Raw genomic sequence first — 16,544 nt, forward strand, 5'->3', positions numbered from 1 at the left:
ATTTTGTTCTGAGGACCTTAGTGTATCAAGCCAAACCTGTCTCAGATTCTGAAACCTTGCCTAAGGAACTGAGCCACTTACGGAAAGTATTCAAGAAAAATGGCTACGACAACCACCAAATTTCACAAGCTATCATTCCGAAAATACGTAAGCAGAAAGACTCTGAGCAGGACGCAAAGCAGTTTGCGTTCTTGCCATTATGTGGCGCTATAACAGGAAAGATAAGCCGGCTCCTAAAGAGGCATAAAATTGATTCAGTCTTCAGGGCTCTAGCAAAAAGTCGACAACTCTTGAGGCCTGTGAAAGATGACATAGGCCTCAAACATCAGGAGTATATAAAATACTATGTGGGAGTGGACATTTCTATATTGGACAAACTGTGCATACCACTGAACAGTGCTGTGTAGAAAACAAGAGATGTTTACATCTACGGTACCCAGAGACATCAACAGTAGCCAAACATGCGTTAGAAAATGGTCATCAGATTGCATTTGACAAGACATCTATTATCACAGGGACTAACAGTTTCTGGGATAGCATAATAAAAGAAGTGATTGAAATAAAAATTTGTGACAACATGCTCAATAAAGACTGCGGCCTGCAGCTAAGCACAGCATGGGACCCGGCCATCTAAAGGTTGAAACAGGTGCGGCAGCCGCCCAATCCAAACATTACCATACATGGTGCTGGAGCGAGTACCAGTGACATCTCGGAAGGCAGTGGCACTATATAAGGACGGTAGCAGCAACTACAAGACAGTCACCACTTGACAATGGCTGAGGACTACTTGGCTGAAAGCTCGTGGATTTCAAACCACTTAATGTGGCTGGAAGCCCGAGAAACTTTTATTAAAATTCTGTTTGTAGTTTGGTCTTTGGATTATAAATAGTATCTCTTTTCAGCTTTAGTGTAGATGCTGAGGATGAAGCTCAGATGTCATGATGATTGACATCTTTGCACTATGAATGGAAGAACTGTTATTTCCATAAACAATGCTATTTTCTTGTTTAACATCAGCAGAGCAACATGAAGTGCAGGCAACACATGAATTAATATGATTGTAGAGTACTCTACTTGACCTAACATTCAAATGTTTCAACATTACAAATGCTGTATGTGATATGTAAGGCATCTGAATCTCCATGTGGAGGAAGTGTTTTGATATTTGATTAATTTTAAAAATAATTCAAAGATATGATGCAGCTTGTTGATTTGATAAACCAGACTTTGAGCTATTAATCTTTTCTCAAGCTAGATATTGAATTTGGTGTTTAATCTTGAAAGAACATACTGCTGAAAACACTTTGTGAACTAATTCTATGTTCATTTATATTGTAATAAAATCAGACTTGTTCAAAATTGTAATAAGAATGCCTCACAGAGACAGTGGGTGTCTAAGACTGCTAACATACACACACACACACACAAAACATGTTTAAAAATTTTAATAAGATATTTCAATCTATCCTGTAATCACTATTTAATTTTTTAAAGTACTGATTATAAGTTTGTATTAGAACACTAAGTCACCAACATTACACATCTTTTCAAATTCAGTGGTGTTAACATTACACTTTAAGAAGTAATCTTAAATTTGAAGAATTTTGCTCTATAAAATAGCATTGTTACCAACAGATAATGTAATTGTAAAACATATTTTCACATTAAATGGTGAGTGTGTTGTAAATAATCAGTAATCTATAATTATTGTTCAAATAATGTGATATAGTGGCATTTTTTATCACAGGCCATACATATGATGCAAATCTCATTTCTTCTTATTACTGCTTCTACATCACAAAGCCATAGAATGGATATTCATAGAGTTATTCAAAAGTTTTTAACATCTCCTCTTTTATAATCATCAGTGGTTTGCCACAGTTGTTGTGATGTTCTGTGTAAGCCTAATACTTCTAGTACCCGCTTTCATCATTGTAGGAAACCATTGTGTGTATCAGATGTCTGTACAATTTAGTAAATCATATCCCAAATGTTCCCACTTTAAGCTGTGTACACAAATGCAAATACTTAAAACTAAATTGAATATCATCATGAAGCCCATTCCTACAGCCCAACTAGGGTGAGGGATTGTGTCAGGTGAACTGAGTGAGGAGAACAAGGAAGAAGAAAGTGGAGGAATGAAGGTGGTGGGAGGCAGTAAGGGAACAGGACAAGAATGTGGCTTGCGTTAGGTTGGCCTGGTGCAAACTGAGGAAGTTGCCTATTACACACAGTGAATTGAAAGAGTGGAGAGGAAAGGAGGTAATTAGAAGAGAGGGGGCAAGACAAGAGTGTAGTTAGAAAAGAGGATGAGACACACTATGGAGAGAACACTATGGGAGCAGATTAATTGCATGAACTGAGTTGCACAAGGACAGAGGTGAAGGTGAGAGACAGGGGCGAGTGGAGACAGGCCACACAGATTGCGAGATGAAAGGGTGTGCTGTAAGAACACCTTCTTGGCCATGGTTTGGTGGTGGCCATTCATTCAGGGTGACAACCAGTTGATAATCATGCCCATGAAAAGGCTGTACAGAAGTTATAGCAGAGCTGATGTATGACATGACTGCTTTCACAAGTGGCCCTGCCTTTGATAGGATGGGATAAGCCTGTGATGAAATAATGATAGGATTTACTGTGTGAGAACATAAGACAAGGGATATGACACTTGTGGCTATATTTTTGGAGAAGGTGTGGCATTAAGATGAACCATGGTATTTCATAATTGAATGGACATCAGAATATCCCTTAGGGAGAGGTACGAAGGATGTTCTTCATTTCAGGGAAGAATGAAAGACATTTGAAGCTCTGTCAGAGGATGTGCTAAAGTTGTTTCATTGTGTGGTGGAAATGGGTAATGGGGGGTTGGGGGGGGGGGGGGTGTCCTCCTTACAGCATATCCTTCAGTACCTTAATCCTCCTGCCTCCGTGTCCGCTAGTACCTGTACTATAGTCAATTCAACCTTTCCTCATGCCTCCTACTTCACTCCATTAATCTACAGGCACATGTAAACAATATTTTGCATGTGGGAGTTTCTGCATAACAGTACATTCAACATTCTGTAACTAAGGGTGTGTGTCAAGCATAAAATCATAGAGAAGATAAATTTTCATGTGTTTTCTTTACAGTGGAGTTTCTCTACGTTGCAACAGTTCATTCACAGCAACCCTTAATTTAAGTCATGAAATTACATTTAAAAAATAATAAAAAACACATTCAATTAACAGTATGACTTATTTCCTGCAATGCATCCATTGTGCACTAAATAAATTAATCACAAAAGAGATTGTGACACATAGTAGTAAATGTTCTGACGATAAAAATTAAATCATTATAGTACTTTCACTGTCTTTCACTACTTTTTTATGTCAGTCAAAATGAAACAGATGTACTAAATGGAAATACACTCCTGGAAATTGAAATAAGAACACCGTGAATTCATTGTCCCAGGAAGGGGAAACTTTATTGACACATTCCTGGGGTCAGATACATCACATGATCACACTGACAGAACCACAGGCACATAGACACAGGCAACAGAGCATGCACAATGTCGGCACTAGTACAGTGTATATCCACCTTTCGCAGCAATGCAGGCTGCTATTCTCCCATGGAGATGATCGTAGAGATGCTGGATGTAGTCCTGTGGAACGGCTTGCCATGCCATTTCCACCTGGCGCCTCAGTTGGACCAGCGTTTGTGCTGGACGTGCAGACCGCATGAGACGACGCTTCATCCAGTCCCAAACATGCTCAATGGGGGACAGATCCGGAGATCTTGCTTTCCAGGGTAGTTGACGTACACCTTCTAGAGCACGTTGGGTGGCACGGGATACATGCGGACGTGCATTGTCCTGTTGGAACAGCAAGTTCCCTTGCCGGTCTAGGAATGGGTTCGATGGCGGTTTGGATGTACCGTGCACTATTCAGTGTCCCCTCGACGATCAAAAGAGGTGTACGGCCAGTGTAGGAGATTGCTCCCCACACCATGATGCCGGGTGTTGGCCGTGTGTGCCTTGGTCGTGTGCAGTCCTGATTGTGGCGCTCACCTGCACGGTGCCAAACACGCATACGACCATCATTGGCACCAAGGCAGAAGCGACTCTCATCGCTGAAGACGACACGTCTCCATTCGTCCCTCCATTCACGCCTGTCGCGACACCACTGGAGGCGGGCTGGACGATGTTGGGGCATGAGCGGAAGACGGCCTAACGGTGTGCGGGACCGTAGCCCAGCTTCATGGAGATGGTTGCGAATAGTCCTCGCCGATACCCCAGGAGCAACAGTGTCCCTAATTTGCTGGGAAGTGGCGGTGCGGTCCCCTACGGCACTGCGTAGGATCCTACGGTCTTGGCGTGCATCCGTGCGTCACTGCGGTCCGGTCCCAGGTCGACGGGCACGTGCACCTTCTGCCGACCACTGGCGACAACATCGATGTACTGTGGAGACCTCACGCCCCACGTGTTGAGCAATTCGGCGGTACGTCCACCCGGCCTCCCGCATGCCCACTATACGCCCTCGCTCAAAGTCCGTCAACTGCACATACGGTTCACGTCCACATTGTCGCGGCATGCTACCAGTGGTAAAGACTGCGATGGAGCTCCGTATGCCATGGCAAACTGGCTGACACTGACGGCGGCGGTGCACAAATGCTGCGCAGCTAGCGCCATTCGACGGCCAACCCCGCGGTTCCTGGTGTGTCCGCTGTGCCGTGCGTGTGATCATTGCTTGTACAGCCCTCTCGCAGTGTCCGGAGCAAGTATGGTGGGTCAGACACACCGGTGTCAATGTGTTCTTTTTTCCATTTCCAGGAGTGTAGAAAATATCTTGAAAATCTCATGAAAATATTTCTTATGATTGAGTAAAACACATGAAGATATTAGTAATGATTAAGCAGTTTATCATGTAACTACTTCATTACAACCATTCAAAATCTCCTAATAAGATACAGTTGTGAAACATTTGATCATCTTCTTGTAAAATATTTCTCTGTTATACAAAACCACATATCTGGAAGAGAGTATGCAAACTGACACTGTCATAAAATAATCATTGAAATATTCCAATTACCATATAACAGCATAAGGTCCAATGTCTTTGACATCCATCTTGTGGAATCTTCCTGATGCACTTCATAATAGTTTTCAGAGTTTGGACGAAAATGTAGATTCACAGATATGAAACATGTTCATAAAAATGCTGCCTTTCAGTACCATAGATGTCTTTGACATACAGAAGAAAATAAATTCTCTGACAAAGCAGAGATTACAAAGGACTCTAGCTCCTGCTAATGTAGCAGGATAAGATGAGATGGAAATTACAGCAACAGATGAGAACTTAGAAGGTGCAACAAGTGCAGTTGATTTGTCATAGACAAAGAAAGGAACACTTTTATCAAAATGTATGCATGAGACAAAGATGGTCTCTAATAGGAAAAGAGATGAAAACAGTATTATATGCAGAGTATAGAATATAGGCAGAGTGGGGGTGAGGAAGCAAGGAATGAGAAAGAAGTTGAAAATATGTAGATGAGGGAGTAACAAGGAGAACTGTTGTGAACTGAGGTTAGGTAAGCACAAGAATAAAGAATGCACTGGCTATTAAGTTCACACCTACAATATTTTGTGATGCTAGTGCCAGGAGAAATTCTAAATTTTATGTGTGCTGCAGCAGGCACTTTGATCATAATTGCTGTACTAGAAAGTGTAGTTTGTCACAGAGTTTGAGTGTTGTGTGTCTGTTCCTTGTCTGTATTCATTTATACTGTCACAAAAATATGAACTGGATAGTGAAACAATGGAAACTCCAGGTAGGAATATTGACTGTATAGGAAAAGGTAGATTGATGCTTTGTGTTAAGAAGACACATTACGCTTTAGACAGGCACAGTTAAAGGTCACTTATTTAGAGCTTTTGGCCACAGCCTCCATCAATGAAAGAGAAACACACACCATTCATACACACAAGCAAGCACACCTCATGCACCCATGATCACCACCTCCAGCATATTGGGCCAGAATCCAACAATCGTGCAAGATGCAAGCATCAATCTGGAGGTGCAGGAGGGGGAAGGGATAGTACCGTACGGGTGGGGAGAGAGATGAATGCTGTCTGGTTGAGTCAGAAATCAAGCATGCTATGTTCAGCTGCATGTTGCACCCCAGGACAGTCGACTTTGTTCTTGACCACAATGTGTCAGTGGCCATTCATCCTGTTGGACACTGGTTGGTAGTCATACCAATATAAAAAGCTTTTATATAGGTATAACTACCAACCAGCTGTCCACCAGATGAACAGCCACTGCCAAAATGTGGCCAAGAACAAAGTAGACTGTCCTGTAGCGCAACATGCAGCTGAACATAACATGCTTGACTTTGGTGGCTGCTTCACTACCCAAGCCATTTGGACCCTCTCCTCGACCACCAGCTTTTCTGAACTGCACAGATGGGAGTTATCCTTACAATACATTCTCTGCTTCCATAATTATTCCAGCCTCAACCTACAGTAACATGCCATCCCCAAAACCTCCATGCAACAGTTTCTACCCCCTCCACCCTATCATCTCCTTCCCTTCTCATCTCCCACCCTTCTCATCTCTCACCCTCTTTGTTTGCTGCCCTCTGCCAACGCACTTGTCCATCTTTCCCTGCTGCTTTGCTTTTTCATTCCTTTTCCTTCCACCTGCCTGCCCCACAGATGCTGCACCTGTTGGCATTCTAGTCCCTACACAATCCACCAAACAGCATTCATCTCTTGCCCCACTCCTACACTACTGTTCCATCCACTTCCCTGCCCCCTCCAGATTGTTGCTTCCATCCCACATAATAGTTGCATTCTGGCCCAAGCTGCTGGAGTTGTCAGTCATGTGTGCATGAGATGTGCTTGCTTGTGTGTATGAAAGGTGTTTGTTTCTCTTTCACTGATGATGGCTGTGAGTGAAAGCTCAATGTAAGTGTCTTTTAATTGTACCTGTCTGCAGTGTCCTCTTTACAGTAAGTAGCAATCTATCTTTTCCTACATTGGTGAACTGAACAGAGGTTGCATATCAGCTGCTGATATTTCATGGTTTGTTTCGCAGGTGGGTTCCTCAGTAGGTTCTACTATCTATTTTAGAGTGTGATCTTGTGAGTTCTTGGTTCCCAAGTCATGGTCTTATGTTTATTAAATTTCAGGTGGGTTTTGGAGGCAATGAAACTGTACTTACAAATGAAATCAGACTCGAAGCCACTGGAACACCATAGCCCTTATGAAGTCAGAACGCTGTTACAGAAAGTCTTGACAGTGAGAGAATGGGCTGCTCAAGAAAAGTAAGTACACCAAAAATAATTTAAATGCAGAGAGAAGTAGGTTTTATAACATTTTATCCCTGTGTGTGAAAACAAAATAAACTCCATTGGCACTCATACAAACAGAATTAAGGTGTTCTCAGTCAGAGGAAGAGTGGTCAGGAATGTTGCTTGTAAAACCTAGAGTATTGCAATGCTTCCTGCATGACATACTGAAGTAAGCACTGAATGTCTTATTTGCTCTAATATATATATTTCTAATTACAGTGCTGTTGTTGCCACAGGTCCTGTAACTGGTCCACATTTTACATTCTTTTGTAAGGACAGTTTAAACATATGAGCGTAAATTAGGAAATAACATTCTATTGCATATTTCCATTGACAGTTATCTGTCAACACCAGCTAAAACAAGTTGGTATTGTGAATGAAATGTATGCTACAAAGCTCCAGCAACTGTGAAGTCAGCAATGTCATTCAATTTTTGTATGCTCATAAGTTGAAACTTGATAAAATTTTCTGTCAACTAAAAGGAGACTAAGGTGATGCTATAATGAACAAAAGAAGTGAAAGAAAGTTACATGAAATTTTCAATAATGGATGAATAAATGTGCATGTCAAAACTCAATCGAGATGTTCAGCACTCATCACGGATGATCTGAAAAATCTATGAAGAACAAAGTCATGCAAGACATCTTTCCACAAGACTTCCTAGGTGCAAAACATTTTGGAAATGATGTTGAAATAAAGAGCGCGATGAACAAATTGAAGCAACTGACAACAACACAGGAATTCTAAAGCTTGAAGACAGATATCATGAATGTTTACGTAATGAAAATGATTCTGTAGATAAATAAAACAAGCTCCAATTTTGTAAGTGACATTACCAGCTACCTCTGCAGTTTGTCAGGAATCTAACCACCACTTTACACGTTGGCTGTGCTGAAAGAACTGTAGACCTATTCTGACAGACCCATTGCGCACAGAGTTGCTGTTTGGATAAAGCCCTTATTTGTACTGTATAGTGAATTGGTGTCAGTGTGGTCTTTGCTACATAGATATCGCTATGTTTCCTTCCTGTCATCCTTTGCAGAAATAGCGCTCTGTTGCTGTAATACAGCCCTTAGCAGACTTCTTGACTTGTGGGTTCTGGTGGAATCATCTCGAAATAAGAGAGGGATGGCAATGGTGTTCAATACTATTTATAGAAGTCAGCAAGCTATGCTGTTCCCCAAACTTGTGAACTGTACAGACAATTCATCTCACACCTAAACTGTTCATAATAATGATCTTCTGCATTTATAGTCAGTGAAAATTAGCTGCAGTCATACTTGCATATTATAAAGAGAAGTCTGTAGGATGCACACCAAAATTTAACTTTACTGTGTATTTTATGGGCAGTGTCACAACATGAATTTCCTTAATGAAAGTCTCCTCTTGTACTTAGTAAAGCCAATTGTCGTTACTTCCTGTTTTACCCTCATACATGAGTTATTACGTGTTCCAAGAGTATATTTTAGCAACATAACACCAAGCATTTGAAAAACCAGAGGACTACTCAGAAATTCACCCACACTTCATGTTATGTAGATTCCGATATAAAGGAAAGCCTCCAAGAATGTGGAGCAAGTTAGGAATACATAAGTACAGAGAAACAGCTGTGTGTTACATTAAATGCACTATTTCCAAAAGTTAACTGTAATCAGTAAATGAAGGCATATTTCCTTAACAGAATTTTGAAATGGTTATAGAACAAATTACAGCTTAATCACAAGGTGGTTTACAACAGTGGCTAAAGAATTAAATTGGAAAAGTTTTGAAACCAACGGTTCATGTTCAAGAGAAGTGACGGAGTCTAAATGATTGCTTCCACTACTACAGTAGATGTGGTTAATCATAGCTTCCACATGTCTTTGGCAGCAACATGAAATCTTCTTTATGAATTAGTTTGAGATCTCCAGTAGTAATTGACCCCGTTCATGAGAAAGAGCTTGAGCATAGGTCTGGCAGCTTCATAATGTTGGTTATGGAGCTGCAGATTACCTCCACAGTGCGCCGTGTACCTGCTCTATATTATTCAGATACCGAGACGTTGCTGGTATCCCATGTGATACATACCTTTATCTGTGAGAAATTTATCCTCCAGTGCAAGTGAGTGACCATTATTGCACTTGTAACTGCTTTACCTTTAAATGTTAGCAATATGAAGGCAGTTCAGTATCTGTGTTGAAAATGTAAATGCTTTTTTTAAATAATTATTTATTTTTCAACTTAATCACCTGTTATTGATATTATAACAAAAATAATCAATTTTTGACAGTATAAGGTAATTGAACAGATAAAACCAGTGGCAGGAGAACACACATATAAAAATAGTTTTTACTCATGCAAGTTTTCAGTCAGTGGCTCCTTCTTCCTTCAGAAGGGCTGAAGAGGAAGGAAGAGGGGTGAAGGGAATGGAACTGGAGAGATTTAGAAAAAGGGGTAGAGTTCGGAAAAGTCACCCAGAGACCCAAATCAGGGGAAACTTGTCAGATGGGTTGAGAAGGAAAGACTGATTGTTGGGGACTGCATTGGAGGAGATTTGAAAACCTGAGAGCTTAAAGATGGAAGACAGGACAATATGCAAACAGAGTTAACTGCTAAAACACTGTGCATGAGTTAATAAGAATGAAAAGCTAAGTGCATTATAGGTAACAGAGGTGGGAGGGTGAGGTCAAAAAATAGACAAGTCAGAAAATGAAAAATGTAGAAAACTAATTAAGAGAGTGAAGACAGGAGTAGTTAATTTGAAGAAATGCTGAGATGGAAGAAATTAATGTAAATTAAGGTCAGATGGGTGCTGAGAACCAAGGACGCTAGTTCCCACCTGCGGAGTTCTGAGAAAATGATGTCTGGGGGAAGAATCCAGATAGCACGTGTGTTGAAACAGGCACCGAGGTCGTGGTTGTCATTTTGTAGAGCATGCTCTGCAACAGAATATTTTGCATAGGCAGAGGGTTATACTGGCGACACACAATATCCTGTTGCAGAGCATGCTCTACAACATGACAGCCATGAGCTCATTGCCAAGATAACTGGGCTCCTATCTTGGCTGCCATTAGTGGGAGACACACAGTACTGTAGGTCTAGCACATAGACCAAATTCACTGAGCATCCAGTACAAAATGTGAAGGAGAAACTGGAACTCCATAGGCACTATAAACTCTGAAGACAATTATCTATTACAGTGGACATTTCTCGTGCATGTCAGAACCATTATCTAAACCTTAAAATTACACTTTGTGGCTAATTCAATACATCTCAAGGGTGCAGTCTGTGTTGAATTGTCTCAAGATATTCAAAGACGCTTTCACAGAGATTCTACTCTGCAAAATAGGATCGAGGTTGCATCTTTGTGGTATGGAACAGATTTTTAATATATTGCTTATCCTTTCCTTTGAGTCACAGGCCTGTTTAAAGCAGGAAGTTGTCCTTCACTGTACAGTTTCTGCAATTCAGTTTATGAAGAAACAGTAGTAGCTAATTTACAGTGATTGTGCATATTTTCTCATTCAGATTTCGTCAGTTACTGATTGTGCTTAACTTCAGGACTCTAATAAGTTAATAATCATTGATGATTGTTGCATATGTGAAAGTAGTCAGTATCAGCTGCTTTTTTTATTTAAGGCTGAGAATACTGCAAGAGAAAAGCTGTCCATAAACTCAAGGAATTACCATTAAAAAATAAAAATTAGCTATGTTGTTTTACTTGTACTGTTCTATAATTTTTACCTGCTACTGAAAACCTGGCAGTTCTGTAATTCAAAGAGAAATAATTATCTGTGTTGTGTAAAAGTGAGGCACATATCTTGTTGTATGTTTGTATGTTGTTACTTATCTGAGTACTATAAAGCATTTTTTTATCAGTTTAGATCGGCATGCATCATACATACTGTGCACCAATTCTTACATGTCTTAATATCTCTGATGTTCTGTTCATTCCCCTTCATGTACAAGGTAGACTGAGTCACCCAAAGTGGGATGTTGAACACTGAGAAGTGGAGGGAGACTGATATTACCCTTTATAAATATTGGACTGAGGATTTTCCAACCAGGTGTATTAGTGCTTTTAAGAAAGAATAAATAAACATTAGTATTTATTTTTATTACTCATTTTACTGAATTTGCTCTGAGTCTTTTACTGTCTTCTGACTACATAGCTATTATTTACAAGGTATTCTGTTTTGGGTAGCTACTTAATCTCTTTTCTAACTTTTCACATAAAATTATTTCTTGATGGAATATGCTACTTTAATTGTGTAATAGCGTTTTTTCTGTGGGTAAATTGTTTCTAGTTTTTGTTTTATTGTAACAATATTGAAAAGAAAAGTTTCTACTCACCATATAGCAGAGATGCTGAGTAGCATATAGGCACAACAAAAAGACTGTGGCTTCAGCTGCCAGAGGATGCAGTTCATGTGTGTGTGAGAATTGTGTTTGCGTATGTGTGTGTGTGTGTGTGTGTGTGTGTGTGTGTGTGTGTGTGTGTGTGTGTGTGTGTTTGTCATCTATTTTTTACAAAGGCATTGTTGGCCAAAAGCTTATATTATGAGAGTCTTTTTATTTACCTATCTGCAACTCAGCATCTCCGCTATATGGTGAGGAATAACTTACCTTTTCATAATATTGTTACAGTCCATCCTGGATTTTCATTGTTTGATTTGTGTTTTATTGTAATGGATATAACTGTTTTTAAAGTAATTTCTGTTAGTTCCCTCTCCCCCTTACCCCCTCCCTCTAAAGTAACTAGATGCATCACTTTTTCCTCACCCTCCACACTCGTTCAAACACTTTTAAACCATTCAGTCCACTGGTAAACACTTTGCTATGACCAAACATTGTCCATGTATTGTGCTGAGACTCTCCTATGAATTGCCACTCCATGGACATCATCAGATTTAAAAAAAAGAAGACTTATTTAGGAATGCTTTTCTTCAGTTGCACAAACAGGGAGTGGTGTGACCACCTTTATGTAGCAATAGCGCAAAGCAGATGATGTGATAATGCTACAACCCAACACAGGTAAAGACAACAGATGAGTGCCTGTTGATCATGTGGCAGACCATACACAGACTAGTTGTTGTTCTACATATTAAATCATGCATAGCAACGTCAACTTTTGCAAAGTCTTTGTGAGATGGATTCCAAAACAACTTGATGAAGAGCTCAACTGCAACCATGTGAAAATTTGTGAGTGCTCACTGGACTGCCATGCTAACGAATATGAAGCATTTCTGAAACCAATCATCACTGGAGATAAAACATTGATTCATCACTTTGCATTAGAAAGCCAGTGCCATTGCATGTAATGGAAGCATCCTGAACCTCCAGTCAAAAAGAAATCCAAGAGTCAACTTTCTACAGGAAAGTGCTGCTCACCTTTCTTTTCATAAGGGGCAGTCCTTGAACATTACCTGGAATAAGGGCCAACATAAATAGCGAACATTACAGTGATATATTGTTTAATGTATTGAAGCCTGCGATTCACAATAAATACAGAGGTCAATTGTCGGACAGTGCTCTTTTGTTGCCTGACAGTGCATGCGCATCTATTGCTGTCCTCTCTGTTCAGGTGTTTCTGAGTCTTGTCCCATTGGATTATCATATGTTTGGTCCACTGAGAGATGTTTTAAGATGTTGATTCGGCAATAATCAACAGATAAAGGATGTGTTGCATATATGGTGTTCTGTGCATCCAAAAACCTTTTTTGCAGAGGGTATCAGAAAGCTTGTGTAACAGTGGACCAAGTACATTGAAAAGCAGAGTGACTATGTTGAAAAATGATATCAGTAAAAATTGTGTGCTCTTGTTGCATTAAATTTTAGAAATTGATTGCAGATACTCAGTAACGTGCCCTACTGTGTAATTTATAGGGTTAGCTATGTATATATATCATTTAACAAAATCTTTTCCCTTCTTGTAAAAGTTTAAAGTTTCCTATATATTGAAGCTTACCTCATTACATGGCTATTATTGGCATCTGTGTGTTAGTATATGGTAACTGATCCAAAATGTCTGCACAGCTTCAGTTCGTTTATTTTTTGGTTTCCTATGACAAAACTAATTTATAGCTTACAATCCATATTTTTGTGTCAACTGGAATTAAAGCAATGTCCTCTCTCTCTGTTGAAATTTGACTTGTTTCTAAATTGAAACAGAAATCAAGAACAATATTGATTCACATAATTTAGTTACACTGTAAATATAAGTGTTGGATGACTTTAATAAGCCGTTCTTATTAATGTTTAAGAGACCATCACAGTGTTTGACGTCATTGAAAATATTTCTTATGTAAATTTCAGGCTGTCACCTCTTCAACGCCGGCGTCTTGAAGGCTGCCTGTGTCGTGTTCCTACAAATTTCTATAACCAGGTCTGGGATGTTATGATTCGAACTCCACAAGGCATCAAGGTCCGAGGCTATCATCTCCCCCAGCAACCAACGCTGTCAAACATGACGCGCTCACAACTAAATTTTGCATTACTGGTTGAACAAATGCTCAATCACATCCAACAGCCTGAGTATAGACAGATTGTGGTTGAGGTATGTTGCTTCAAGCCATTGGAAGTATAATAAAGACACACTTTAATGACACATGAAACAAAGTTCCAAATGGTTTGTGTTCAAAATTAGAATGTGTTTGAAATTCACAAAACAAATATGTCAGTACAGCATATTACAAGTAACATCTCTGCAAAGTGTGATTAGCTATGACAGTAGTGCAACCCATGCAGCAGTTCATGATGCTGTTTGTGAGCTCTGTAGGCAGTGAATGCTGTTCTTCTTACAGAGTTTCATTCAAAACTACTACTCATGGGAATAGGGCTGTGGAGTGGCAACATTCTTCCTGAGAATATCCTAAACGTGATTTTTGAGTTGCATTCAAGAAGTATCAAACCTTTTGGATGGCAGAAATATATTTATTGATTTGGATGTACAGAACTCTAATCCTCTTCAAACTAGTTTCCTTGGTAATGTATACGCTTTTCCTAACACTCTTGCTGTTGTTGGAAACACTTTGGAAACAGTTCTTTTGGTGACCAACTGAGCTGTTACCTTCTGTGTGATGTCTTCTTTTGACTGAAATCAAGTGGCCAGATCATGCTGGACACCACATATGTGAAGGTGTATATGCCCCAGGACAACTGCAAATTCCAGGAAAAACTGGGGAATTTTTTCATCTGTGAGAAAACTGGGAAAAACCCAGGAATTTTTTAGAATTCCACGAATTTTTCATTATTTTAGTTTTCAGTTAAATTTTTGTTATTTTGACTGGTAAGAACTGATACTCTAACAAAGAGTTTTGCTGTATTTTGCTACTGCAGAATAATACTGCAGCAATAAAGTGTAAACAAGAGAAAAAATTCAAAGTATAACTTTAGTAACAAAGGAAATGTGCCTTTTACAACAACAAAAAAAACCACAGTGCATACATAAATGTCCACAAACAGCAGAATGTGTCAGAGGCTTTAGGACGAAGATTATGCAATACTTCATGATGACAAACAGCTTCCAATGAGTGTGACGTCACAAATGTTTACATCAGGTTCGCTAGAGCAGTAGAGAGCAGGCTGATACGCATGCACAGTTGAGTCGCATGTGAGCAGTATCTTCTCCTGCTTCTGGCCACTAAAATGGGGCTGTTAGATGTATCAGCAGTAGCAACAAGCTACCAGATGTTACCCTGAAAATTTTTTCTTATGCACCCAAGCTTCTCAACATGACCCATGTTTATGTTTCATGATTTTGCTTTTCTTCTTTGTGTAGCACTTTCATATCAAATGGAACAAAGCAGATTTCTGTGACCGGGTGCTATCAAGTGAATTGAAATGCATTCTCATAATTATGAAATGTTAAAATATGTTATTAGTTTCAGTTTTTGTTTCATTTTATCTCCACATTTGTGGCAGTCAAGCATTAATCACCTTGCAGAACAATGAAGTTATTTTTGTGTGTTAGCTAAAGAAATTTGGCTTTCATTAATCTTTTCTGCACAGGCAGTCGATTTATTTAAAACAAAGTGTTTCAGGCCACACTATTGGAAAATTTCAACTGTTTGCTGTATTTCAAGTGCATGTTTTCATCTTCTGTCACATATGGCATTATGCCATAATAAAGAACCAAACATGAGATAATGAGATAATACAGTACCGGTACACCAAAAAAGCTTAATATCAGATTGGGGCTTCCATTTGGCTAAAACAACCAACACACTTGCTTATGTACTTAATAGTGGCCCAAACAAATGGAGTGCTTCTGATAATTCAGAAGTTAATCTCCATGAAGAGCAATGTACATAGGGTCAGGGGAGTCTGAAACAAACAAAAGTTGTGTAGAGGGCAATGGGGAGGTTGATTTTTTGAAATCATATTAAAGCAAAAATTTTAGGTAAACGTGGATAATTTTATTTTGCTGTTTTATTTACCTTTGTTTTTCTGTATTCTTCAAACTTGATTTTTTTTCTGAGAAAGGGAATGCTAGAAAACAAACATACTCACTTTTCTCTTAATTTTCTATGTATTTTGTTTTAACATTTTAGGTAAATGCGAACTACTGTAATTAGGCAAATTTACCATAGTGATTTATCTCCATTTACCCTTTTTTATTTTCTCTTAATTTTACACAAATTTTATAATAATTTTTTATATAACATTCATTTGAAAAAAAGTGAGCTAGAAGTTAAAATTTGAAACAGTAGAAGTAAATTGTAGCTCATGCAAACTTTTTTAAAAGTAAGCCCAATGAATCCGGTTGTACAAATTTGCATTTTAAGCCAAATTATGCCTTTTAGTACGGTTTATGAAATCCCGATGCTCTTGGAGTATCCTTTGATGTCCTGTTTCTTTTATGTCGTAATGTAAGATCTTGTAATGCTACATACTTACAAAGATATGGGCTTCCTGCATCATCATAGTTGGTGACACGCAGTAACACCTTTTTTTGACGTACTCTGGCAACTGCTGAAACAAACTTATTTTTAACAGATCACTGGAAAATTTTATGAATGGTGGTTTGAATAGCATTTCCTTTTACGCAAGATGAATTATGTTGTGTGTGTCAGTGTGGGATCAATTTCATAAATCACAAAGCATTTGACTCTCATTTAAAACTTAACACTTTGAGGACTAACCACTTAGAAGAACTTCATGTCCAGAATACCAGACATTTGTTTCATTATATAAAATGTTACTGACACATTTGTGTAATGTGTCATAAAGT

General features: G+C 39.0%; 1 protein-coding gene across 4 annotated transcripts in view; it reads left to right on the plus strand.

Annotated features, from left to right (window-relative positions):
* LOC126272134 (probable phosphorylase b kinase regulatory subunit beta) overlaps positions 1–16,544 on the plus strand; it is a 154,438-nt gene that overhangs the window by 116,037 nt on the left and 21,857 nt on the right. For all 4 annotated transcript variants that reach the window (XM_049974738.1, XM_049974740.1, XM_049974739.1 and 1 more), the window contains 2 exons: positions 7,172–7,306; positions 13,628–13,868. In XM_049974738.1, coding sequence (XP_049830695.1) covers positions 7,172–7,306; positions 13,628–13,868 — 376 coding nt within the window. The remainder of the gene's footprint in view (positions 1–7,171; positions 7,307–13,627; positions 13,869–16,544) is intronic.

This window comes from Schistocerca gregaria, chromosome 5, assembly GCF_023897955.1.
Source record: "Schistocerca gregaria isolate iqSchGreg1 chromosome 5, iqSchGreg1.2, whole genome shotgun sequence".
NCBI lineage: Eukaryota > Metazoa > Arthropoda > Insecta > Orthoptera > Acrididae > Schistocerca > Schistocerca gregaria.